The 27,608-nt window shown below is 45.3% G+C and overlaps 1 protein-coding gene across 2 annotated transcripts in view; it reads left to right on the forward strand.

Moving 5' to 3' along the window:
• Positions 1-27,608, forward strand: part of LOC115119711 (DDB1- and CUL4-associated factor 1-like) — a 73,663-nt gene that overhangs the window by 9,382 nt on the left and 36,673 nt on the right. For both annotated transcript variants that reach the window (XM_065002091.1, XM_065002090.1), the window contains exons 9-17: positions 236-394; positions 5,358-5,537; positions 6,214-6,423; positions 8,165-8,334; positions 10,613-10,737; positions 11,332-11,537; positions 11,804-12,047; positions 13,610-14,264; positions 16,454-16,636. In XM_065002091.1, the coding sequence (XP_064858163.1) occupies positions 236-394; positions 5,358-5,537; positions 6,214-6,423; positions 8,165-8,334; positions 10,613-10,737; positions 11,332-11,537; positions 11,804-12,047; positions 13,610-14,264; positions 16,454-16,636 (2,132 nt within the window). The remainder of the gene's footprint in view (positions 1-235; positions 395-5,357; positions 5,538-6,213; positions 6,424-8,164; positions 8,335-10,612; positions 10,738-11,331; positions 11,538-11,803; positions 12,048-13,609; positions 14,265-16,453; positions 16,637-27,608) is intronic.

Consider the following 27,608-nt stretch of genomic DNA (forward strand, 5'->3'; position numbering starts at 1 on the left):
CTCTCTGCTCTCTCTCTCTGCTCTCTCTCTGCTCTCTCTCTCTGCTCTCTCTCTCTCCTCTCTCTCTCCTCTCTCTCTCTGCTCTCTCTCTCTTCTCTCTCTCTCTCTCCTCTGTCTGTCTCTCTCTGTCTCTCTGTCTCTCTGTCTCTCTGTCTCTCTGTCTCTGTCTCTCTGTCTCTCTGTCTCTCTGTCTCTCTCTCTCTCTGTCTCTCTGTCTCTCTCTCTCTCTCTCCAGTACCTCGCCTCCCTGCTCCTACACAAGAAGTTTGCTGCTGACTTCATAGCTCACGGAGGAGTGCAGAAGCTGCTGGAAATCCCCAGACCCTCCATGGCTGCCACTGGGGTGTCACTGTGTCTCTACTACCTAGCTTATAACCAGGACGCCATGGAGAGGGTAGGAGTCATATTCAGTGGCTTGTGAAAGTATCCATCCCCCCTTGGCATTTTTCCTGTTTTGTTGCCTTACTTACAACCTGGAATTAAAATATATATTTTTTTTTTGGGGGGGGTTGTATCATTTGATTTACACAACATGCCTACCACTTTGAAGATGCAAAATGATTATAATATAATTACAATAGAGCCACCTTTTGCAGCAATTACAGCTGCAAGTCTCTATAAGCGTGGCACATCAAGCCACTGGGATTTTTGCCCATTCTTCAAGGCAAAACTGCTACAACTCCTTTAAGTTGGATGGGTTCCGCTGGTGTACAGCGATCTTTAAGTCATACCACAGATTTACATTACATTACATTTAAGTCATTTAGCAGACGCTCTTATCCAGAGCGACTTACAACTTGGTGCTTTCACCTTATGACATCCAGTGGAACAGCCACTTTACAATAGTGCATCTAGGTCTTTTAAGGGGGGAGAAGGATTACTTTATCCTATCCTAGGTATTCCTTAAAGAGGTGGGGTTTCAGGTGTCTCCGGAAGGTGGTGATTGACTCCGCTGTCCTGGCGTCGTGAGGGAGTTTGTTTCACCATTGGGGGGCCAGAGCAGCGAACAGTTTTGACTGGGCTGAGCGGGAACTGTACTTCCTCAGTGGTAGGGAGGCGAGCAGGCCAGAGGTGGATGAACGCAGTGCCCTTGTTTGGGTGTAGGGCCTGATCAGAGCCTGGAGGTAGTGAGGTGCCGTTCCCTCACAGCTCCGTAGGCAAGCACCATGGTCTTGTAGCGGATGCGAGCTTCAACTGGAAGCCAGTGGAGAGAGCGGAGGAGCGGGGTGACGTGAGAGAACTTGGGAAGGTTGAACACCAGACGGGCTGCGGCGTTCTGGATGAGTTGTAGGGGTTTAATGGCACAGGCAGGGAGCCCAGCCAACAGCGAGTTGCAGTAATCCAGACGGGAGATGACAAGTGCCTGGATTAGGACCTGCGCCGCTCTCCTGTGTGAGGCAGGGTCGTACTCTGCGGATGTTGTAGAGCATGAACCTACAGGAACGGGCCACCGCCTTGATGTTATTTGAGAACGACAGGGTGTTGTCCAGGATCACGCCAAGGTTCTTAGCGCTCTGGGACGAGGACACAATGGAGTTGTCAACCGTGATGGCGAGATCATGGAACGGGCAGTCCTTCCCCGGGAGGAAGAGCAGCTCCGTCTTGCCGAGGTTCAGCTTGAGGTGATGATCCGTCATCCACACTGATATGTCTGCCAGACATGCAGAGATGCGATTCGCCACCTGGTCGTCAGAAGGGGGAAAGGAGAAGATTAATTGTGTGTCGTCTGCATAGCAATGATAGGAGAGACCATGTGAGGTTATGACAGAGCCAAGTGACTTGGTGTATAGCGAGAATAGGAGAGGGCCTAGAACAGAGCCCTGGGGGACACCAGTGGTGAGAGCACGTGGTGAGGAGACGGATTCTCGCCACGCCACCTGGTAGGAGCGACCTGTCAGGTAGGACGCAATCCAAGCGTGGCCGCGCCGGAGATGCCCAACTCGGAGAGGGTGGAGAGGAGGATCTGATGGTTCACAGTATCGAAGGCAGCCGATAGGTCTAGAAGGATGAGAGCAGAGGAGAGAGAGTTAGCTTTAGCAGTGCGGAGCGCCTCCGTGATACAGAGAAGAGCAGTCTCAGTTGAATGACTAGTCTTGAAACCTGACTGATTTGGATCAAGAAGGTCATTCTGAGAGAGATAGCGGGAGAGCTGGCCAAGGACGGCACGTTCAAGAGTTTTGGAGAGAAAAGAAAGAAGGGATACTGGTCTGTAGTTGTTGACATCGGAGGGATCGAGTGTAGGTTTTTTCAGAAGGGGTGCAACTCTCGCTCTCTTGAAGACGGGAGGGACGTAGCCAGCGGTCAGGGATGAGTTGATGAGCGAGGTGAGGTAAGGGAGAAGGTCACCGGAGATGGTCTGGAGAAGAGAGGAGGGGATAGGGTCAAGCGGGCAGGTTGTTGGGCGGCCGGCCGTCACAAGACGCGAGATGTCATCTGGAGAGAGAGGGGAGAAAGAGGTCAGAGCACAGGGTAGGGCAGTGTGAGCAGAACCAGCGGTGTCGTTTGACTTAGCAAACGAGGATCGGATGTCGTCGACCTTCTTTTCAAAATGGTTGACGAAGTCATCTGCAGAGAGGGAGGAGGGGGGGAGGGGGAGGAGGATTCAAGAGGGAGGAGAAGGTGGCAAAGAGCTTCCTAGGGTTAGAGGCAGATGCTTGGAATTTAGAGTGGTAGAAAGTGGCTTTAGCAGCAGAGACAGAGGAGGAAAATGTAGAGAGGAGGGAGTGAAAGGATGCCAGGTCTGCAGGGAGGCGAGTTTTCCTCCATTTCCGCTCGGCTGCCCGGAGCCCTGTTCTCAATTGGATTGAGGTTTGGGCTTTGACTAGGCCATTCCAAGACATTTAAATGTTCCCCTTAAACCACTCGAGTGTTGCTTTAGCAGTATGCTTAGGGTCATTGTCCTGCTGGAAGGTCAACCTCCGTCCCAGTCTCACATCTCTAGAAGACTGAAACAGGTTTCCCTCAATATTTTCCCAGTAAAAAATCCATCATTCCTTCAATTCTGACCAGTTTCCCAGTCCCTGCCAATGAAAACATCCCCACAGCATGATGCTGCCACCACCATGCTTCACTCTGTGGATAGTGATCACGGGGTGATGAGAGGTGTTGGGTTTGCGCCAGACATAGTGTTTTCCTTGATGGCCAAAAAGCTACATTTTTGTCTTATCTGTCCAGAGTACCATCTTCTATATGTTTGGGGAGTCTCCCACATGCCTGTTGGCAAACACCAAGCATGTTTGCTTATTTTTCTTCTGTAAGTAATGGCTTTTCTTCTGGCCACTCTTCTGTAAAGCCCAGCTCTGTGGAGTGTACTGTTTAAAGTGGTCCTATGGACAGTTACTCCAATCTCCGCTGTGGAGCTTTGCAGCTCCTTCAGGGTTATCTTTGGTCTCTTTGTGGCCTCTCTGATTAATGCCCTCATTGCCTGGTCTGTGAGTTTTGGTGGGCGGCCCTCTCTTGGCAGGTTTGTTGTGGTGCCATATTCTTTCCATTTTATAATAATGGATTTAATGGTGCTCTGTGGGGATGTTCAACATTTCAGATATTTTTTTATAACCCAACCCTGATCTGTACTTCTCCACAACTTTGTCTCTGACCTGTTTGGCCAGCTCCTTGGTCTTCATGGTGCAGCTTGCTTGGTGGTGCCCCTTGCTTAGTGTTGTTGCAGACTCTGGGGCCTTTCAGAACAGGTGTGTATATACTGAGATCATGTGACAGATCATGTGACACTTAGATTGCACACAGGTGGACTTTATTTATCTAATTGTGTGACTTCTGAAGGTAATTGGTTGCACCAGATCTTATTTAAGGGCTTCATGGCAAAGGGGAGGTGCTTCATGGCAAAGGGGAGGTGCTTCATGACAAAGGGGAGGTGCTTCATGACAAAGGGGAGGTGCTTCATGACAAAGGGGAGGTGCTTCATGACAAAGGGGAGGTGCTTCATGACAAAGGGGAGGTGCTTCATGACAAAGGGGAGGTGCTTCATGACAAAGGGGAGGTGCTTCATGACAAAGGGGAGGTGCTTCATGACAAAGGGGAGGTGCTTCATGACAAAGGGGAGGTGCTTCATGACAAAGGGGAGGTGCTTCATGACAAAGGGGAGGTGCTTCATGGAAAAGGGGAGGTGCTTCATGACAAAGGGGAGGTGTTTCATGACAAAGGGGGTGAATATGCACACCACTTTTTTTTTCATTTTTTTCATTTCACTTCACCATTTAGGACTATTTTGTGTATGTCCATTACATGAAATCCAAATAAAACTACATTTTAATTACAGGTTGTAATGCAACTAAATAGGAGAAACACCAAGGGAGATGAATACTTTTGCGAGGCACTGTTTACACACACACTTACTCCACACAGTAGCAAATCCACATTCAACTACCAAAATGAAACCTCATTGGATGTCATTTTGTTTGCTGTCACGTGACTTGGAACATATAACTGTGTAGGTGTGTTTGTTACCTGACTGTCTCTTCCTCCTACAGCTGTGTTTGTTACCTGACTGTCTCTTCCTCCTACAGGTGTGTGTGTTACCTGACTGTCTCTTCCTCCTACAGGTGTGTGTGTTACCTGACTGTCTCTCCCTCCTACAGGTGTGTCTGTTACCTGACTGTCTCTCCCTCCTACAGGTGTCTCTGTTACCTGACTGTCTCTAACCTCCTACAGGTGTGTCTGTTACCTGACTGTCTCTAACCTCCTACAGGTGTGTCTGTTACCTGACTGTCTCTCCCTCCTACAGGTGTGTCTGTTACCTGACTGTCTCTTCCTCCTACAGGTGTGTCTGTTACCTGACTGTCTCTAACCTCCTACAGGTGTGTCTGTTACCTGACTGTCTCTAACCTCCTACAGGTGTGTCTGTTACCTGACTGTCTCTCCCTCCTACAGGTGTGTCTGTTACCTGACTGTCTCTCCCTCCTACAGGTGTGTCTGTTACCTGACTGTCTCTCCCTCCTACAGGTGTGTCTGTTACCTGACTGTCTCTCCCTCCTACAGGTGTGTCTGTTACCTGACTGTCTCTTCCTCCTACAGGTGTGTCTGTTACCTGACTGTCTCTCCCTCCTACAGGTGTGTCTGTTACCTGACTGTCTCTCCCTCCTACAGGCGTGTCTGTTACCTGACTGTCTCTCCCTCCTACAAGTGTGTCTGTTACCTGACTGTCTCTAACCTCCTACAGGTGTGTGTGTTACCTGACTGTCTCTTCCTCCTACAGGTGTGTCTGTTACCTGACTGTCTCTCCCTCCTACAGGTGTGTCTGTTACCTGACTGTCTCTCCCTCCTACAGGTGTGTCTGTTACCTGACTGTCTCTAACCTCCTACAGGTGTGTCTGTTACCTGACTGTCTCTCCCTCCTACAGGTGTGTATGCTGCCAGACAGTGTGCTGTCAGACATGGTGGGCTATGCCTTGTGGCTCCTGGAGTGTTCCCACGCGTCGGGCTGCTGCCACACCACCATATTCTTCTCTATCTCCTTCTCATTCAGAGCCATACTGCAGCTGTTTGACCACCAGGATGGCCTCAGGAGACTAGTTAACCTGGTGAGTAGGGGTGAGAGACGGGGGGAGATTGGCTCTGAATGAGAGACTCTTACTACAGTCAAACTGGCGAGTAGGGGTGAGAGACGGGGGAGATTGGCTCTGAATGAGAGACTCTTACTACAGTCAAACTGGCGAGTAGGGGTGAGAGACGGGGGAGATTGGCTCTGAATGAGAGACTCTTACTACAGTCAAACTGGCGAGTAGGGGTGAGAGACGGGGGAGATTGGCTCTGAATGAGAGAATCTTACTGCAGTCATCAGGACAGTCAACCTGGCGAGTAGGGGTGAGAGACGGGGGAGATTGGCTCTGAATGAGAGACTCTTACTGCAGTCATCAGGACAGTCAAACTGGCGAGTAGGGGGAGAGACAGGGGAGATTGGCTCTGAATGAGAGAGTAGAGCTCCAGTAGTCCCCCTTGCAGTATTCCCACTGCCTAGTTTCTATGTTGTCCCTCGGCTACTGATTTCAGAAGACCGTTGTGATGCCAGAGGACCTTGAAATTGCTTTCCGTTTGTAGCGTCACAGCCCTGAAGGTGCGGTCGCTAAATTTAATTTGTGAAGAAAAGGTTCTCTCGTCAGGACTGTTTTTTTTTTTTTTTGCCCTCTGACCCATGACCCAGGGCTGTGTATCCCCTCACCTCTCTCTCTCTCTCTCTCTCTCTCTCTCTCTCTCTAGATCAGTACATTAGAGATCCTGAACCCAGAGGACCAGGGGGCCATGTTGAGTGACGACCAGGTGTTCTCCAGCCGTCAGACAGCCAAACACACCTGTATGTGCCTGAGAAGGTACTTCGAGGCCCACCTGGCTGTCAAGGTGGAGCAAGTCAAACAGTCCCTCCAGAGAACTGAAGGGGGCGCTCAAGTTCACCCTCAGCCTTACTACAAGGTAGATTCCCTATTTAAGTGATGTCCTGAGGTGAACACACTCACTAACATGTATTTAGATGTGATCAAGATATGTTACTTAACTTTTGGATGATAAAGATGTATGTATTGATTAGTTTAATGATTGATTATGGATAACGAAGACTAATTGATTGATTTCAGTGATTGATTATGGATAACGAAGACTAATTGATTGATTTCAGTGATTGATTATGGATAACGAAGACTAATTGATTGATTTCAGTGATTGATTATGGATAACGAAGACTAATTGATTGATTTCAGTGATTGATTATGGATAACGAAGACTAATTGATTGATTTCAGTGATTGATTATGGATAACGAAGACTAATTGATTGATTTCAGTGATTGATTATGGATAACTAAGACTAATTGATTGATTTCAGTGATTGATTATGGATAATTGATTTCAGTGATTATGGATAAACTTAAGACTGATTGATTTCAGTGATTGATTATGGATAAACTAAGACTAATTGATTGATTTCAGTGATTGATTATGGATAACGAAGACTAATTGATTGATTTCAGTGATTGATTATGGATAACTAAGACTAATTGATTGATTTCAGTGATTGATTATGGATAACTAAGACTAATTGATTGATTTCAGTGATTGATTATGGATAACGAAGACTAATTGATTGATTTCAGTGATTGATTATGGATAACGAAGACTAATTGATTGATTTCAGTGATTGATTATGGATAACTTAAGACTAATTGATTGATTTCAGTGATTGATTATGGATAACGAAGACTAATTGATTGATTTCAGTGATTGATTATGGATAACGAAGACTAATTGATTGATTTCAGTGATTGATTATGGATAACGAAGACTAATTGATTGATTTCAGTGATTGATTATGGATAACGAAGACTAATTGATTGATTTCAGTGATTGATTATGGATAACGAAGACTAATTGATTGATTTCAGTGATTGATTATGGATAATTTCAGTGATTGATTAAGACTAATTGATTGATTTCAGTGATTGATTATGGATAACGAAGACTAATTGATTGATTTCAGTGATTGATTATGGATAACGAAGACTAATTGATTGATTTCAGTGATTGATTTGCTCGATTGTTGTTATTCATTTTTGATTTATTTCACCTTTTTTATTTAACAAATTCTCATTTACAACTACGACCTGGTCAAGATAAAGCAAAGCAGTGTCAACACAAATAACAACAAGAGTTACACATGGAGTAAACAACAACACAGAGTTACACATGGAGTAAACAACAACACATGGAGTAAACAACAACACAGAGTTACACATGGAGTAAACAACAACACAGAGTTACACATGGAGTAAACAACAACACAGAGTTACACATGGAGTAAACAACACAGAGTTACACATGGAGTAAACAACAACCCATGGAGTAAACAACAACCCATGGAGTAAACAACAACCCATGGAGTAAACAACAACCCATGGAGTAAACAACAACACATGGAGTAAACAACAACACAGAGTTACACATGGAGTAAACAACAACAGAGTTACACATGGAGGAAACAACAACAGAGTTACACATGGAGTAAACAACAACACAGAGTTACACATGGAGTAAACAACAACACAGAGTTACACATGGTGTAAACAAACGTACAATCAATAACACAATAGAAAAAGAAAATTGGTTGATTTTGACTTTATTGATAACTTGTTGTGTGTCTGTGCCCCCCCCCCCCCCACACAGTCGTGTTCGTACAGTCATGAGCAGGTGGTGGACATGATGGACTTTCTAATAGACTGTGGACCCACTCAGCTTCACTGGGAACCTGTGGAGGTGTTTCACAAGCTCTCCTGTATTCCCCTCGTGTTACAACTCATCTCCATAGCCTGTGACTGGAGGAGTTACTATGGCAGGTAGGTTACCTGTAGTCTCTCTAATTGACCTGATTTTACTGGAGGAGTTACTATGGCAGGTAGGTTACCTGTAGTCTCTCTAATTGGCCTGATTTTACTGGAGGAGTTACTATGGCAGGTAGGTTACCTGTAGTCTCTCTAATTGACCTGACTTTACTGGAGGAGTTACTATGGCAGGTAGGTTACCTGTAGTCTCTCTAATTGACCTGATTTTACTGGAGGAGTTACTATGGCAGGTAGGTTACCTGTAGTCTCTCTAATTGGCCTGATTTTACTGGAGGACTTACTATGGCAGGTACAGTGCCTTGCGAAAGTATTCGGCCCCCTTGAACTTTGCGACCTTTTGCCACATTTCAGGCTTCAAATATAAAGATATAAAACTGTATTTTTTTTTGAAGAATCAACAACAATCATGAAGTGGAACGACATTTATTGGATATTTCAAACTTTTTTAACAAATCAAAAACTGAAGAATTGGCCGTGCAAAATTATTCAGCCCCTTTACTTTCAGTGCAGCAAACTCTCTCCAGAAGTTCAGTGGGGATCTCTGAATGATCCAATGTTGACCTAAATGACTAATGATGATAAATACAATCCACCTGTGTGTAATCAAGTCTCCGTATAAATGTACCTGCACTGTGATAGTCTCAGAGGTCCGTTAAAAGCGCGGAGAGCATCATGAAGAACAAGGAACACACCAGGCCGGTCCGAGATACTGTTGTGAAGAAGTTTAAAGCCGGATTTGGATACAAAAAGATTTCCCAAGCTTTAAACATCCCAAGGAGCACTGTGCAAGCGATAATATTGAAATGGAAGGAGTATCAGACCACTGCAAATCTACCAAGACCTGGCCGTCCCTCTAAACTTTCAGCTCATACAAGGAGAAGACTGATCAGAGATGCAGCCAAGAGGCCCATGATCACTCTGGATGAACTGCAGAGATCTACAGCTGAGGTGGGAGACTCTGTCCATAGGACAACAATCAGTCGTATATTGCACAAATCTGGCCTTTAAGGAAGATGGGCAAGAAGAAAGCCATTTCTTAAAGACATCCATAAAAAGTGTCGTTTAAAGTTTGCCACAAGCCACCTGGGAGACACACCAAACATGTGGAAGAAGGTGCTCTGGTCAGATGAAACCAAAATTGAACTTTTTGGCAACAATGCAAAACGTTATGTTTGGCGTAAAAGCAACACAGCTCATCACCCTGAAAACACCATCCCCACTGTCAAACATGGTGGTGGCAGCATCATGGTTTGGGCCTGCTTTTCTTCAACAGGGACAGGGAAGATGGTTCAAATTGATGGGAAGATGGATGGAGCCAAATACAGGACCACTCCTGATGGAGTCTGCAAAAGACCTGAGACTGGGACGGAGATTTGTCTTCCAACAAGACAATGATCCAAAACATAAAGCAAAATCTACAATGGAATGGTTCAAAAATAAACATATCCAGGTGTTAGAATGGCCAAGTCAAAGTCTAGACCTGAATCCAATCGAGAATCTGTGGAAAGAACTGAAAACTGCTGTTCTCAAATGCTCTCCATCCAACCTCACTGAGCTCGAGCTGTTTTGCAAGGAGGAATGGGATAAAATTTCAGTCTCTCGATGTGCAAAACTGATAGAGACATACCCCAAGCGACTTACAGCTGTAATCGCAGCAAAAGGTGGCGCTACAAAGTATTAACTTAAGGGGGCTGAATGATTTTGCACGCCCAATTTTTCAGTTTTTGATTTGTTAAAAAAGTTTGAAATATCCAATAAATGTCGTTCCACTTCATGATTGTGTCCCACTTGTTGTTGATTCTTCACAAAAAAATACAGTTTTATATCTGTATGATTGAAGCCTGAAATGTGGCAGAAGGTCGCAAAGTTCAAGGGGGCCGAATACTTTCGCAAGGCACTGTAGGTTACCTGTAGTCTCTAATTGACCTGATTTTACTGGAGGAGTTACTATGGCAGGTAGGTTACCGGTAGTCTCTCTAATTGACCTGATTTTAACACCTGCACATTCTTCTGATGAAGACTTCACATATCTCTTTGTTATTCGGCCAGGTCGTTTTGTTGTCATGACAAAATGTACACGTTGGATAATACCTATACACACATTGTGATTTTAAAAGTATTTTTTTCCCCCTCCAAGGTCTAGAAGGCAGTTACAGTTATATCTATAGTGAGCTAAGATAAAAGTCCTGCTCAGTCCCCTCCTCCCCTTGTCAGTAAGACTGCTGTACCCCCATAGAGATAATACTGTCTTACTTATGGTTCTGGCTACCAGGGCTGATACGGTGCGTTTTGCCCTGGACATCCTGGCTATGCTGACTGTAGTACCTAAAGTTCAGCTGCTGCTAGCTGAGACTGTGGACGTGCTGGATGAAGGAGGATCCACCGTCTGCACTGTCGGTATGTCTCTCTAGATTCTCTATATCTATACTGCTAGGTCATTCTCTCTAGATTCTCTATCTATACTGCTAGGTCAGTCTCTAGATTCTCTATCTATACTGCTAGGTCAGTCTCTCTCTAGATTCTCTATCTATACTGCTAGGTCAGTCTCTCTCTAGATTATCTATACTGCTAGGTCAGTCTCTCTCTAGATTCTCTATCTATACTGCTAGGTCAGTCTCTAGATTCTCTATCTATACTGCTAGGTCAGTCTCTCTCTCTCTAGATTCTCTATCTATACTGCTAGGTCAGTTGCTCTATATTCTCTATATCTATACTGCTAGATCAGTTGCTCTATATTCTCTATATCTATACTGCTAGATCAGTTGCTCTATATTCTCTATATCTATACTGCTAGATCAGTTGCTCTATATTCTCTATCTATACTGCTAGATCAGTTGCTCTATATTCTCTATCTATACTGCTAGATCAGTCTCTTTTCTGTACATGTTTTATACAATCTGATCTATTTCTTAAACCTGTGACTGGACTACAATTTTGTTCTCAATACTATGTTAGACAAGAAAGTTACCTTTCACTGTGTTCCTCCTGCAGGAATGAGTATTATCCTGGGTGTGGCGGAGGGAGAGGTGTTTGTCAACGATGCAGAGATCCAGAAGTCAGCGCTCCAGGTGGTCACCAACTGTGTGTGTGCCCCCGACCAGACCCTCACTTCCTTGGGCAGCTTTCTGCATCACCCCCCACAGGAGAGTGTGCTCACCAAGATGTGGAACGTTGTCCAGGCCAACAACGGCATTAAGGTAAGGGGGTTGTGACTCGTGTCCTCTGTGTAATTGTTTATGAAGACAAGTGTTGTAGGAAAACCCTCAAACGGATCACTAATACCTTTGACCTTACACAGCTAGTCCTCTGTGTAGGTGTGTGTCTCGGGGAACAGGGCTGTAAAATGCATCTTATTTCTCTGTTACTTACTGCAGTAAAGACAGGCTTCTCGTTGATCCTCAAACATTTTTTTAAAACTATTTTTTTTGTTTTGTTTTCTTCTGTAACTAAACTGTTCTTCCAGGTCCTCCTTGGTTTACTGACGGTCAAGATGCCCATCACGGACGCAGATCTGATTAGAGCGTTGGCTTGCAAGGCTCTGGTTGGTCTGTCTCGCTCCAGGGCTGTCAGCCAGATCATCTCCAAGCTGCCTCTATTCTCCTCCTCACACATCCAGCAGCTGATGAAGGAACCTGTGCTGCAGGACAAACGTTCCCAACACGTTCGCTTCTGCCGGTACTCTGCCGAGCTCATAGAGAGGGTGTCGGGTAAGTTAAATCACCAAAAACCACCTTCAAAACAGACAAACTTCTGCCGGTACTCTGCCGAGCTCATAGAGAGGGTGTCGGGTAAGTCAAATCACCAAAAACCACCTTCAAAACAGACAAACTTCTGCCGGTACTCTGCCGAGCTCATAGAGAGGGTGTCGGGTAAGTCAAATCACCAAAAACCACCTTCAAAACAGACAAACTTCTGCCGGTACTCTGCCGAGCTCATAGAGAGGGTGTCGGGTAAGTCAAATCACCAAAAACCACCTTCAAAACAGACAAACTCCTGCCGGTACTCTGCCGAGCTCATAGAGAGGGTGTCGGGTAAGTCAAATCACCAAAAACCACCTTCAAAACAGACAAACTTCTGCCGGTACTCTGCCGAGCTCATAGAGAGGGTGTCGGGTAAGTCAAATCACCAAAACCACCTTCAAAACAGACAAACTCCTGCCGGTACTCTGCCGAGCTCATAGAGAGGGTGTCGGGTAAGTCAAATCACCAAAAACCACCTTCAAAACAGACAAACTTCTGCCGGTACTCTGCCGAGCTCATAGAGAGGGTGTCGGGTAAGTCAAATCACCAAAAACCACCTTCAAAACAGACAAACTTCTGCCGGTACTCTGCCGAGCTCATAGAGAGGGTGTCGGGTAAGTCAAATCACCAAAAACCACCTTCAAAACAGACAACTTCTGCCGTTACTCTGCCGAGCTCATAGAGAGGGTGTCGGGTAAGTCAAATCACCAAAAACCACCTTCAAAACAGACAAACTCCTGCCGGTACTCTGCCGAGCTCATAGAGAGGGTGTCGGGTAAGTCAAATCACCAAAAACCACCTTCAAAACAGACAAACTCCTGCCGGTACTCTGCCGAGCTCATAGAGAGGGTGTCGGGTAAGTCAAATCACCAAAAACCACCTTCAAAACAGACAACTTCTGCCGTTACTCTGCCGAGCTCATAGAGAGGGTGTCGGGTAAGTCAAATCACCAAAAACCACCTTCAAAACAGACAAACTCCTGCCGGTACTCTGCCGAGCTCATAGAGAGGGTGTCGGGTAAGTCAAATCACCAAAAACCACCTTCAAAACAGACAAACTCCTGCCGGTACTCTGCCGAGCTCATAGAGAGGGTGTCGGGTAAGTCAAATCACCAAAAACCACCTTCAAAACAGACAAACTTTTTATTTTCATAGCCAGTTCCATACAAGGTAGCAATACGATACGGAAAACCATAAATCTGAGATTGTAAAATGTTAGGTCGGGACGATGCCACGAAGCACAATTGAACTTCTTTAGGAAAACAGCCCTATTGTTGGAAACAAACCATTGTTTTAGCCAGAGTCACATGTATTTATTTTCCAAGCTACAAGCACACAATGTTTTACATATACAGCAGGTTTTTAAAGGACCAAATTAGTTTGGTCTGTGTGTTTATTTATTTATTTTTTTGCCGTGGGAAAAATATTACGATACTGATGTTGTCCCGCCTCTGATAGAAAATGAACAGTAGTTTATAAACAACGAGGACAAAATGATCTTTATTTTCATAATGTGTCTGTTTTCCTCAGGTAAACCCTTGTTGATAGGGACAGATGTGTCTTTGGCCCGGCTCCAGAGGGCAAACGTTGTGGCCCAATCACGTATCTCCTTTCCTGAGAAGGAGTTGTTGCTGCTCATCAGGAACCACCTGGTGGCTAAAGGACTCCAGGATACCGCCTCAGCCCTCACCAAGGAGGCTAATCTCCCCTGCGGCCCGCTCTCCCTCTCCATCCCCCTCTCCTCCTCCCCCTCGCTCTACCAGGCAGTCTCTGTAGCTCCTCCCCCTGTCTCTTCGTCCTCTGTATTACCCAGAACCCCAAGGGGCATGGTCAACGGAGGAGTGGTAGTGGCTGCTCGCCTCACTGCGGTGACCCAATCGTCTTCCTCGGTCCAGACGCCACGTCCCTCCTCCTCCTTCCCTCCTTGTACCCCTCACGGCCCACCTCCCCATGGTTCGCCCCAGATCGGGCGTATCCTGTTCACGCGGGAGCGCTCCTCGGTCCTCGGTAGCCCTGGGACTGGACTTGGTGGTGGGAAACGGTCCTCCAGTGTGCTGAGACAGAAGTCAGACCACGGAGCTTTTAGCCAGAGTCCTGCCATGAAGAAACAGCTGGACAGACACCTGCCTTCCCCGCCTGCCCTGGACAGCATCATCACGGAGTACCTCAGGGAGCAGCATGCCAGGTTTGAACACTTTTTTTTTGTTTTGTTTAACGTTTATGTTCAGTCCCGCCCCTACCTGTCTCAGTCCCGCCCCTACCTGTCTCAGTCCCGCCCCTACCTGTCTCAGTCCCGCCCCTACCTGTCTCAGTCCCGCCCCTATCATCACCAGACTTCAGAAAGTATTCAGACACCTTGACTTTTTACACATTTTGTTACGTAACAGCCTTATTCTATACTATTATTATTATATATATTCATAAAGCGAAAACAAGTTTTTACATACATTTGCAAATTAAATTTAAAAAACAGAAATACCTTATTTACATATTTATTACATAAAGGGTATTCAGACCCTTTGCTATGAGACTTGAAATTGAGCTCAGATGCATCCTGTTTTCCATTGATCATCCTTGATGTTTCTACAACTTGATTGTAGCCTACCTGTGGTGAATGGATTGGACATGATTTGGAAAGGCACACCAACTGTCTTTATAAGTTCCCACAAGTTGACAGTGCATGTCAGAGTAAAAATCAAGCCCTGAGGTCGAAGGAATTGTCCGTAGAGCTCGGAGACAGGATTGTGTCGAGGCACAGATCTGGGGAAGGGTACCAAAACATTTCTGCAGCATTGAAGGTCCCCAAGTACACAGTGGCCTCCATCATTCTTAAATGAATGAAGTTTGGAATCACCAAGACTCTTCCTAGAGCTGGCCGCCCGGCCAAACTGAGCAATCTGGGGAGAAGGGCCTTGGTCAGGGAGGTGACCAAGAACCCGATGGTCACTCTAACAGTTCTCTGTGGAGATGGCAGAACCTTCCAGAAGGACAAGCAAGCATCGCTGCAGAACTCCACCAGTCTATGTAGAGGCGCCAGACGGAAGCCAATCCTCAGTAAAAGGCACATGACAGCCCGCTTTGGGGCTTTGTCAGCCCGTTTTCCAAAAGGCACCTAAAGACTCTCAAACCAGGAGAAACAAGATTCTCTGGTCTGATGAAACCAAGATTAAACTCTGGCCTGAATGCCAAGTGTCACGTCTGGAGGAAACCTGGCACCATCTCTACGGTGAAGCATGGTGGTGGCAGCATCATGCTGTGGGGATGTTTTTCAGTAGCAGGGACTGGGAGATAAGTCAGGATGGAGGGAAAGATGAACGGAGAAAATTACAGAGAGATCCTTGATGAAAATCTGCTCCAGAGTGCTCAGGACCTCCGACTGGGGCGAAGGTTCACTTTCCAACAGGACAACGACCCTAAGCACACAGCCAAGACAACGTAGGAGTCTCTGAATGTCCTTGAGTGTCCCAGCCGGAGCCCAGACTTGAACCCGATCAAACATCTCTGGAGAGACCTGAAAATAGCTGTGCTGCGACGCTCCCCATCCAACCTGACCGAGCTTGAGAGGATCTGCGGAGAAGAATGGGAGAAACTCCCCAAATACAGGTGTGCCAAGCTTGTAGCGTCACACCCAAGAAGACTCAATGCTGTAATCGCCACCGAAGGTGCTTCAACAAAGTACTGAGTAAAGAGTCTGAATACTTATGGAAATGGGGTTTCAGTTTTGTATTTTTTAAATGAATTTTCAATGGTTTTACTTGGTTGTTATTATGTGTAGATGAACTGTGTTTTATTATATTTTGTATTTGACCTTTTATTCAGTTTTTCTCATTGAGATAATATGTCTTTTCCAATAGCAGCAGGGGGTTTCAGACAAAACAACTTACATACACTAACACAACATTAAACACAACTATAAACACACACACACACAGTACAACAATGACATATTACATTAAAAACACAAACGTCTTGACTAAAAATAATTACACTCTTCTATGATATATACATCGATCAAGTGTTTAAACTCCACCAACCAAACTCGATCACCACATTTTAAAATGTTCAGGAGAGAATTCCACTCTACATGCACAGTGTAAGTCGCTCTGGATAAAGAGCGTCTGCTAAATGACTTAAATGTAAATGTGTAGCTCAGCATATCATCACCCCAAATATTTGTACACTTTAACTTGCTCTATAGTATGTCCAGCCAATGTAGCAATGACATGATTAGTAACATGCCTGGCATTTGAAAATACCACGCTTATTGACTCATTTAGATGTCATAAGGTGAACGCACCAATTTGTAAGTCGCTCTGGATAAGAGCGTCTGCTAAATGACTTAAATGTAAATGTATTTTTGTACATTTATTTCAGGTGTAGGAACCCGGTGACTACCTGCCCCCCCTTCTCCCTGTTTACACCCCACCAGTGCCCAGAGCCCAAGCAGAGATGCCAGGCCCCGACTAACTTCACCTCCAGACTGACCAGCAGGGTGCTGTATCCTAAACATGGAGGGGTGGACGGGGGTTGTCTGGACAGACACCTCATCTTCAGCAGGTATGTTTCACCTCAGAACGGCCCCCGGCCCGCATTTACATCCAGGCCTCTTGGGGGGCTCATGTCAATAGTCTGACGTGGCTACCTTCATTTCCTCACCTCCTTCAAAGGAGGAGAAGAAGGCACTTTAAAACTGTTGAGATGAAACCTCTGGCCAAATACCAGAGTCTTCCAACAGCAGACATTATGGCCAACAAAAAGTATAGTATGTGCAATGTAGAACATTTTAGTTTGTTTTAAATGCCAGGATGTTCATTCAGGCTTTTCATCAAAGTACAGTTCAGTGCTGGTTTTTCCAGACCCACGTGTTTTGACAACAGCTGAGGGGGGGGGACGCGCTGTACCAAAAATGAATAAGTGTCCCTGGAATCAACGCAATTACACATGAAATGATTCGTTCTCCGCAGGAAGAGACTAGAAGAGACTAGTATGCTGATATTTGTTACTTACTGCATTGGTTTTTATTAAACAGTACATTCTAGATATTAGTAGCCTAGTGGTTAGAGTGTAGAGGTGGCAGGGTAGCCTAGTGGTTAGAGTGTAGAGGTGGCAGGGTAGCCTAGTGGTTAGAGTGTAGAGGTGGCAGGGTAGCCTAGTGGTTAGAGTGTAGAGGAGGCAGGGTAGCCTAGTGGTTAGAGTGTAGAGGCGGCATGGTAGCCTAGTGGTTAGAGTGTAGAGGCGGCATGGTAGCCTAGTGGTTAGAGTGTAGAGGCGGCATGGTAGCCTAGTGGTTAGAGTGTAGAGGCGGCATGGTAGCCTAGTGGTTAGAGTGTAGAGGCGGCATGGTAGCCTAGTGGTTAGAGTGTAGAGGCGGCATGGTAGCCTAGTGGTTAGAGTGTAGAGGCGGCATGGTAGCCTAGTGGTTAGAGTGTAGAGGCGGCATGGTAGCCTAGTGGTTAGAGTGTTGGACTGGTAACCAGAAGGTTTGCAAGATCGAATCCCCGAACTGACAAGGTGAAAATGTGTCATTCTGTCCCTGAAAAAGGCAGTTAAACCACTGTTCCTAGGCCGTCATTGAAAATAAGAATTTGTTCTTAACTGACTTGCCCAGTTAAATAAAAGTACATATGTTTTTAATTATTACACAGTATGCAGTTAAAGTAAGTAGTCTGCAAGCCAGATTTTGGACAGTGTCTCCCTGTCGATCTGTTAAGTACCTTCCTTTCTCTTTCTGTAGAGAGTTGTTCCCCGGTGTCTCTCTCCATCTCTTTAGCTAACCCCTTCATGATGTCTCTCTCTCTCTTTAGCTAACCCCTTCATGATGTCTCTCTCTCTCTTTAGCTAACCCCTTCATGATGTCTCTCTCTCCATCTCTTTAGCTAACCCCTTCATGATGTCTCTCTCTCTCCATCTCTTTAGCTAACCCCTTCATGATGTCGCTCTCTCTCTCCATCTCTTTAGCTAACCCCTTCATGATGTCTCTCTCTCTCTCCATCTCTTTAACTAACCCCTTCATGATGTCTCTCTCTCCATCTCTTTAGCTAACCCCTTCATGATGTCTCTCTCTCTCTCCATCTCTTTAGCTAACCCCTTCATGATGTCTCTCTCCCCATCTCTTTAGCTAACCCCTTCATGATGTCTCTCCCTCCTTCTCTTTAGCTAACCCCTTCATGATGTCTCTCTCCCCATCTCTTTAGCTAACCCCTTCATGATGTCTCTCCCTCATTCTCTTTAGCTAACCCCTTCATGATGTCTCTCTCTCCATCTCTTTAACTAACCCCTTCATGATGTCTCTCCCTCCATCTCTTTAGCTAACCCCTTCATGATGTCTCTCTCTCTCTCCATCTCTTTAGCTAACCCCTTCATGATGTCTCTCTCTCTCCATCTCTTTAACTAACCCCTTCATGATGTCTCTCTCTCTCCATCTCTTTAGCTAACCCCTTCATGATGTTTCTCTCTCTCCATCTCTTTAGCTAACCCCTTCATGATGTCTCTCTCTCTCTCCATCTCTTTAGCTAACCCCTTCATGATGTCTCTCTCCATCTCTTTAACTAACCCCTTCATGATGTCTCTCTCTCTCTCCATCTCTTTAGCTAACCCCTTCATGATGTCTCTCTCTCTCTCCATCTCTTTAACTAACCCCTTCATGATGTCTCTCTCTCCATCTCTTTAGCTAACCCCTTCATGATGTCTCTCTCTCTCCATCTCTTTAGCTAACCCCTTCATGATGTCTCTCTCTCTCTCCATCTCTTTAGCTAACCCCTTCATGATGTCTCTCTCTCCATCTCTTTAACTAACCCCTTCATGATGTCTCTCTCTCTCCATCTCTTTAGCTAACCCCTTCATGATGTCTCTCCATCTCTTTAGCTAACCCCTTCATGATGTCTCTCTCTCTCTCCATCTCTTTAGCTAACCCCTTCATGATGTCTCTCTCCATCTCTTTAGCTAACCCCTTCATGATGTCTCTCTCTCTCCATCTCTTTAGCTAACCCCTTCATGATGTCTCTCTCATCTCCATCTCTTTAGCTAACCCCTTCATGATGTCTCTCTCTCTCCATCTCTTTCCTAATCTCTTTAACTAACCCCTTCATGATGTCTCTCTCTCTCCATCTCTTTAGCTAACCCCTTCATGATGTCTCTCTCTCTCTCCATCTCTTTATCTCTTTAGCTAACCCCTTCATGATGTCTCTCTCCATCTCTCTTCATGATGTCTTCTCTCTCTCCATCTCTTTAGCTAACCCCTCCATGATGTCTCTCTCCATCTCTTTAACTAACCCCTTCATGATGTCTCTCTCTCTCCATCTCTTTAACTAACCCCTTCATGATGTCTCTCTCTCATCTCATCTCTTTAACTCTCCATCTCCCTTCATGATGTCTCTCTCTCTCTCCATCTCTTTAGCTAACCCCTTCATGATGTCTCTCTCTCTCTCCATCTCTTTAGCTAACCCCTTCATGATGTCTCTCTCTCCATCTCTTTAACTAACCCCTTCATGATGTCTCTCTCCATCTCTTTAGCTAACCCCTTCATGATGTCTCTCTCTCTCCATCTCTTTAGCTAACCCCTTCATGATGTCTCTCCCTCCATCTCTTTAGCTAACCCCTTCATGATGTCTCTCTCTCTCCATCTCTTTAGCTAACCCCTTCATGATGTCTCTCTCTCTCTCCATCTCTTTAGCTAACCCCTTCATGATGTCTCTCTCTCTCTCCATCTCTTTAGCTAACCCCTTCATGATGTCTCTCTCTCTCTCCATCTCTTTAACTAACCCCTTCATGATGTCTCTCTCTCTCCATCTCTTTAGCTAACCCCTTCATGATGTCTCTCTCTCCATCTCTTTAGCTAACCCCTTCATGATGTCTCTCTCCATCTCTTTAGCTAACCCCTTCATGATGTCTCTCTCTCTCCATCTCTTTAGCTAACCCCTTCATGATGTCTCTCTCTCTCCATCTCTTTAGCTAACCCCTTCATGATGTCTCTCTCTCCATCTCTTTAGCTAACCCCTTCATGATGTCTCTCATCTCTTTCTCTCTCTCCATCTCTTTAGCTAACCCCTTCATGATGTCTCTCTCTCTCCATCTCTTTAGCTAACCCCTTCATGATGTCTCTCTCTCTCTCCATCTCTTTAGCTAACCCCTTCATGATGTCTCTCTCTCTCCATCTCTTTAGCTAACCCCTTCATGATGTCTCTCTCTCTCCATCTCTTTAGCTAACCCCTTCATGATGTCTCTCTCTCTCCATCTCTTTAGCTAACCCCTTCATGATGTCTCTCTCTCTCCATCTCTTTAGCTAACCCCTTCATGATGTCTCTCTCTCCATCTCTTTAGCTAACCCCTTCATGATGTCTCTCTCTCCATCTCTTTAGCTAACCCCTTCATGATGTCTCTCTCTCTTCTCCATCTCTTTAGCTAACCCCTTCATGATGTCTCTCTCTCTCTCCATCTCTTTAGCTAACCCCTTCATGATGTCTCTCTCTCTCCATCTCTTTAGCTAACCCTTCATGATGTCTCTCTCTCTCCATCTCTTTAGCTAACCCCTTCATGATGTCTCTCTCTCCATCTCTTTAGCTAACCCCTTCATGATGTCTCTCTCTCTCCATCTCTAACCCCTTCATGATCTCTTTAGCTAACCCCTTCATGATGTCTCTCTCTCCATCTCTTTAGCTAACCCCTTCATGATGTCTCTCTCTCTCTCCATCTCTTTAGCTAACCCCTTCATGATGTCTCTCTCTCCATCTCTTTAGCTAACCCTTCATGATGTCTCTCTCTCTCCATCTCTTTAGCTAACCCCTTCATGATGTCTCTCTCTCTCCATCTCTTTAGCTAACCCCTTCATGATGTCTCTCTCTCTCCATCTCTTTAGCTAACCCCTTCATGATGTCTCTCTCTCCATCTCTTTAGCTAACCCCTTCATGATGTCTCTCTCTCCATCTCTTTAGCTAACCCCTTCATGATGTCTCTCTCTCTCTCCATCTCTTTAGCTAACCCCTTCATGATGTCTCTCTCTCCATCTCTTTAACTAACCCCTTCATGATGTCTCTCTCTCCATCTCTTTAGCTAACCCCTTCATGATGTCTCTCTCTCCATCTCTTTAGCTAACCCCTTCATGATGTCTCTCTCTCCATCTCTTTAGCTAACCCCTTCATGATGTCTCTCTCTCTCCATCTCTTTAGCTAACCCCTTCATGATGTCTCTCTCTCTCTCCATCTCTTTAACTAACCCCTTCATGATGTCTCTCTCTCCATCTCTTTAGCTAACCCCTTCATGATGTCTCTCTCCATCTCTTTAGCTAACCCCTTCATGATGTCTCTCTCCATCTCTTTAGCTAACCCCTTCATGATGTCTCTCTCTCCATCTCTTTAGCTAACCCCTTCATGATGTCTCTCTCTCTCTCCATCTCTTTAGCTAACCCCTTCATGATGTCTCTCTCTCTCTCCATCTCTTTAACTAACCCCTTCATGATGTCTCTCTCTCTCCATCTCTTTAACTAACCCCTTCATGATCTCTCTCTCTCCATCTCTTTAGCTAACCCCTTCATGATGTCTCTCTCTCCATCTCTTTAACTAACCCCTTCATGATGTCTCTCTCCATCTCTTTAGCTAACCCCTTCATGATGTCTCTCTCTCTCTCCATCTCTTTAGCTAACCCCTTCATGATGTCTCTCTCTCCATCTCTTTAGCTAACCCCTTCATGATGTCTCTCTCTCTCCATCTCTTTAGCTAACCCCTTCATGATGTCTCTCTCTCTCCATCTCTTTAGCTAACCCCTTCATGATGTCTCTCTCTCCATCTCTTTAGCTAACCCCTTCATGATGTCTCTCTCTCTCTCCATCTCTTTAGCTAACCCCTTCATGATGTCTCTCTCTCATCTCTTTGCTAACCCCTTCATGATGTCTCTCTCTCCATCTCTTTCTAACCCCTTCATGATGTCTCTCTCCATCTCTTTAACTAACCCCTTCATGATGTCTCTCTCTCCATCTCTTTAACTAACCCCTTCATGATGTCTCTCTCTCCATCTCTTTAGCTAACCCCTTCATGATGTCTCTCTCTCCATCTCTTTAACTAACCCCTTCATGATGTCTCTCTCTCTCCATCTCTTTAGCTAACCCCTTCATGATGTCTCTCTCTCCATCTCTTTAGCTAACCCCTTCATGATGTCTCTCCATCTCTTTAACTAACCCCTTCATGATGTCTCTCTCTCTCCATCTCTTTAGCTAACCCCTTCATGATGTCTCTCTCTCTCCATCTCTTTAGCTAACCCCTTCATGATGTCTCTCTCCATCTCCATCTCTTTCTAACCCCTTCATGATGTCTCTCTCTCCATCTCTTTAGCTAACCCCTTCATGATGTCTCTCTCTCCATCTCTTTAGCTAACCCCTTCATGATGTCTCTCTCTCCATCTCTTTAGCTAACCCCTTCATGATGTCTCTCTCTCTCTCCATCTCTTTAGCTAACCCCTTCATGATGTCTCTCTCTCTCCATCTCTTTAGCTAACCCCTCTCCATCTCTTTAGCTAACCCCTTCATGATGTCTCTCTCTCCATCTCTTTAGCTAACCCCTTCATGATGTCTCTCCATCTCTTTAGCTAACCCCTTCTCTCTCTCCATCTCTTTAGCTAACCCCTTCATGATGTCTCTCTCTCCATCTCTTTAGCTAACCCCTTCATGATGTCTCTCTCTCTCCATCTCTTTAGCTAACCCCTTCATGATGTCTCTCTCTCTCCATCTCTTTAGCTAACCCCTTCATGATGTCTCTCTCTCTCCATCTCTTTAGCTACACGCTTCATGATGTCTCTCTCTCCATCTCTTTAGCTAACCCCTTCATGATGTCTCTCTCTCCATCTCTTTAGCTAACCCCTTCATGATGTCTCTCTCTCCATCTCTTTAGCTAACCCCTTCATGATGTCTCTCTCTCTCCATCTCTTTAGCTAACCCCTTCATGATGTCTCTCTCTCCATCTCTTTAGCTAACCCCTTCATGATGTCTCTCTCTCCATCTCTTTAACTAACCCCTTCATGATGTCTCTCCATCTCTTTAGCTAACCCTTCATGATGTCTCTCTCTCTCCATCTCTTTTAACCCCTTCATGATGTCTCTCTCCATCTCTTTAACTAACCCCTTCATGATCATCTCTTTAGCTAACCCCTTCATGATGTCTCTCTCTCCATCTCTTTAGCTAACCCCTTCATGATGTCTCTCTCCATCTCTTTAGCTAACCCCTTCATGATGTCTCTCTCTCTCTCCATCTCTTTAGCTAACCCCTTCATGATGTCTCTCTCTCCATCTCTTTAACTAACCCCTTCATGATGTCTCTCTCTCTCCATCTCTTTAGCTAACCCCTTCATGATGTCTCTCTCTCTCCATCTCTTTAGCTAACCCCTTCATGATGTCTCTCTCTCTCTCCATCTCTTTAGCTAACCCCTTCATGATGTCTCTCTCTCTCTCCATCTCTTTAGCTAACCCCTTCATGATGTCTCTCTCTCTCTCCATCTCTTTAGCTAACCCCTTCATGATGTCTCTCTCTCCATCTCTTTAGCCATCTCTTTAACTAACCCCTTCATGATGTCATCTCTCTCTCTCTCCATCTCTTTAGCTAACCCCTTCATGATGTCTCTCTCTCTCCATCTCTTTAACTAACCCCTTCATGATGTCTCTCTCTCCATCTCTTTAGCTAACCCCTTCATGATGTCTCTCTCTCCATCTCTTTAGCTAACCCCTTCATGATGTCTCTCTCTCCATCTCTTTAGCTAACCCCTTCATGATGTCTCTCTCTCCATCTCTTTAACTAACCCCTTCATGATGTCTCTCTCTCCATCTCTTTAGCTAACCCCTTCATGATGTCTCTCTCTCCATCTCTTTAGCTAACCCCTTCATGATGTCTCTCTCTCCATCTCTTTAACTAACCCCTTCATGATGTCTCTCTCTCCATCTCTTTAGCTAACCCCTTCATGATGTCTCTCTCTCCATCTCTTTAGCTGACCCCTTCATGATGTCTCTCTCTCCATCTCTTTAACTAACCCCTTCATGATGTCTCTCTCTCTCCATCTCTTTAGCTAACCCCTTCATGATGTCTCTCTCTCTCCATCTCTTTAGCTAACCCCTTCATGATGTCTCTCTCTCCATCTCTTTAGCTAACCCCTTCATGATGTCTCTCTCTCCATCTCTTTAACTAACCCCTTCATGATGTCTCTCTCTCTCCATCTCCATCTCTTTAGCTAACCCCTTCATGATGTCTCTCTCTCTCCATCTCTTTAGCTAACCCCTTCATGATGTCTCTCTCTCCATCTCTTTAGCTAACCCCTTCATGATGTCTCTCTCTCTCCATCTCTTTAGCTAACCCCTTCATGATGTCTCTCTCTCCATCTCTTTAGCTAACCCCTTCATGATGTCTCTCTCTCTCCATCTCTTTAGCTAACCCCTTCATGATGTCTCTCTCTCTCCATCTCTTTAGCTAACCCCTTCATGATGTCTCTCTCTCTCCATCTCTTTAGCTAACCCCTTCATGATGTCTCTCTCTCCATCTCTTTAGCTAACCCCTTCATGATGTCTCTCTCTCTCCATCTCTTTAGCTAACCCCTTCATGATGTCTCTCTCTCTCCATCTCTTTAGCTAACCCCTTCATGATGTCTCTCTCCATCTCTTTAGCTAACCCCTTCATGATGTCTCTCTCTCCATCTCTTTAGCTAACCCCTTCATGATGTCTCTCTCTCTCCATCTCTTTAGCTAACCCCTTCATGATGTCTCTCTCCATCTCTTTAGCTAACCCCTTCATGATGTCTCTCTCTCCATCTCTTTAGCTAACCCCTTCATGATGTCTCTCTCTCCATCTCTTTAGCTAACCCCTTCATGATGTCTCTCTCTCTCCATCTCTTTAGCTAACCCCTTCATGATGTCTCTGATCTCCTTCATGATCTCTCTCTCCATCTCTTTAGCTAACCCCTTCATGATGTCTCTCTCTCCATCTCTTTAGCTAACCCCTTCATGATGTCTCTCTCTCCATCTCTTTAGCTAACCCCTTCATGATGTCTCTCTCTCTCCATCTCTTTAGCTAACCCCTTCATGATGTCTCTCTCTCTCCATCTCTTTAGCTAACCCCTTCATGATGTCTCTCCATCTCTTTAGCTAACCCCTTCATGATGTCTCTCTCCATCTCTTTAGCTAACCCTTCATCTCTCTCCATCTCTTTAGCTAACCCCTTCATGATGTCTCTCTCTCTCCATCTCTTTAGCTAACCCCTTCATGATGTCTCTCTCTCCATCTCTTTAGCTAACCCCTTCATGATGTCTCTCTCCATCTCTTTAGCTAACCCCTTCATGATGTCTCTCTCTCCATCTCTTTAGCTAACCCCTTCATGATGTCTCTCTCTCTCTCCATCTCTTTAGCTAACCCCTTCATGATGTCTCTCTCTCCATCTCTTTAGCTAACCCCTTCATGATGTCTCTCTCTCCATCTCTTTAGCTAACCCCTTCATGATGTCTCTCTCTCCATCTCTTTAGCTAACCCCTTCATGATGTCTCTCTCTCTCTCCATCTCTTTAGCTAACCCCTTCATGATGTCTCTCTCTCCATCTCTTTAGCTAACCCCTTCATGATGTCTCTCTCTCTCTCCATCTCTTTAGCTAACCCCTTCATGATGTCTCTCTCTCCATCTCTTTAGCTAACCCCTTCATGATGTCTCTCTCTCCATCTCTTTAGCTAACCCCTTCATGATGTCTCTCTCTCCATCTCTTTAGCTAACCCCTTCATGATGTCTCTCTCTCTCTCCATCTCTTTAGCTAACCCCTTCATGATCTCTCTCTCTCCATCTCTTTAGCTAACCCCTTCATGATGTCTCTCTCTCCATCTCTTTAGCTAACCCTTCATGATGTCTCTCTCTCCATCTCTTTAGCTAACCCCTTCATGATGTCTCTCTCTCCATCTCTTTAACTAACCCCTTCATGATGTCTCTCTCTCCATCTCTTTAGCTAAGCCCTTCATGATGTCTCTCTCTCCATCTCTTTAGCTAACCCCTTCATGATGTCTCTCTCTCCATCTCTTTAGCTAACCCCTTCATGATGTCTCTCTCTCCATCTCTTTAGCTAACCCCTTCATGATGTCTCTCTCTCCATCTCTTTAGCTAACCCCTTCATGATGTCTCTCTCTCTCCATCTCTTTAGCTAACCCCTTCATGATGTCTCTCTCCATCTCTTTAGCTAACCCCTTCATGATGTCTCTCTCTCCATCTCTTTAGCTAACCCCTTCATGATGTCTCTCTCTCTCCATCTCTTTAGCTAACCCCTTCATGATGTCTCTCTCTCTCTCCATCTCTTTAGCTAACCCCTTCATGATGTCTCTCTCTCTCCATCTCTTTAGCTAACCCCTTCATGATGTCTCTCTCTCTCCATCTCTTTAGCTAACCCCTTCATGATGTCTCTCTCTCCATCTCTTTAGCTAACCCCTTCATGATGTCTCTCTCTCTCCATCTCTTTAGCTAACCCCTTCATGATGTCTCTCTCCATCTCTTTAGCTAACCCCTTCATGATGTCTCTCTCTCTCTCCATCTCTTTAGCTAACCCCTTCATGATGTCTCTCTCTCTCCATCTCTTTAGCTAACCCCTTCATGATGTCTCTCTCTCCATCTCTTTAGCTAACCCCTTCATGATGTCTCTCTCTCTCCATCTCTTTAGCTAACCCCTTCATGATGTCTCTCCATCTCTTTAGCTAACCCCTTCATGATGTCTCTCTCCATCTCTTTAGCTAACCCCTTCATGATGTCTCTCTCTCCATCTCTTTAGCTAACCCCTTCATGATGTCTCTCTCTCCATCTCTTTAGCTAACCCCTTCATGATGTCTCTCTCTCTCCATCTCTTTAGCTAACCCCTTCATGATGTCTCTCTCTCTCTCCATCTCTTTAGCTAACCCCTTCATGATGTCTCTCTCTCTCTCTCCATCTCTTTAGCTAACCCCTTCATGATGTCTCTCTCTCTCCATCTCTTTAGCTAACCCCTTCATGATGTCTCTCTCTCCATCTCTTTAGCTAACCCCTTCATGATGTCTCTCTCTCCATCTCTTTAGCTAACCCCTTCATGATGTCTCTCTCTCCATCTCTTTAGCTAACCCCTTCATGATGTCTCTCTCTCCATCTCTTTAGCTAACCCCCCTTCATGATGTCTCTCTCTCCATCTCTTTAGCTAACCCCTTCATGATGTCTCTCTCTCTCCATCTCTTTAGCTAACCCCTTCATGATGTCTCTCTCTCTCCATCTCTTTAGCTAACCCCTTCATGATCTCTCTCTCTCCATCTCTTTAGCTAACCCCTTCATGATGTCTCTCTCTCTCCATCTCTTTAGCTAACCCCTTCATGATGTCTCTCTCTCTCTCCATCTCTTTAGCTAACCCCTTCATGATGTCTCTCTCTCTCCATCTCTTTAGCTAACCCCTTCATGATGTCTCTCTCTCTCCATCTCTCTCTCTCTCCATCTCTTTAGCTAACCCCTTCATGATGTCTCTCTCTCCATCTCTTTAGCTAACCCCTTCATGATGTCTCTCTCTCCATCTCTTTAG

Source organism: Oncorhynchus nerka, linkage group LG15 (genome assembly GCF_034236695.1).
Source record: "Oncorhynchus nerka isolate Pitt River linkage group LG15, Oner_Uvic_2.0, whole genome shotgun sequence".
In the NCBI taxonomy this organism is placed as follows: Eukaryota; Metazoa; Chordata; class Actinopteri; order Salmoniformes; family Salmonidae; genus Oncorhynchus; species Oncorhynchus nerka.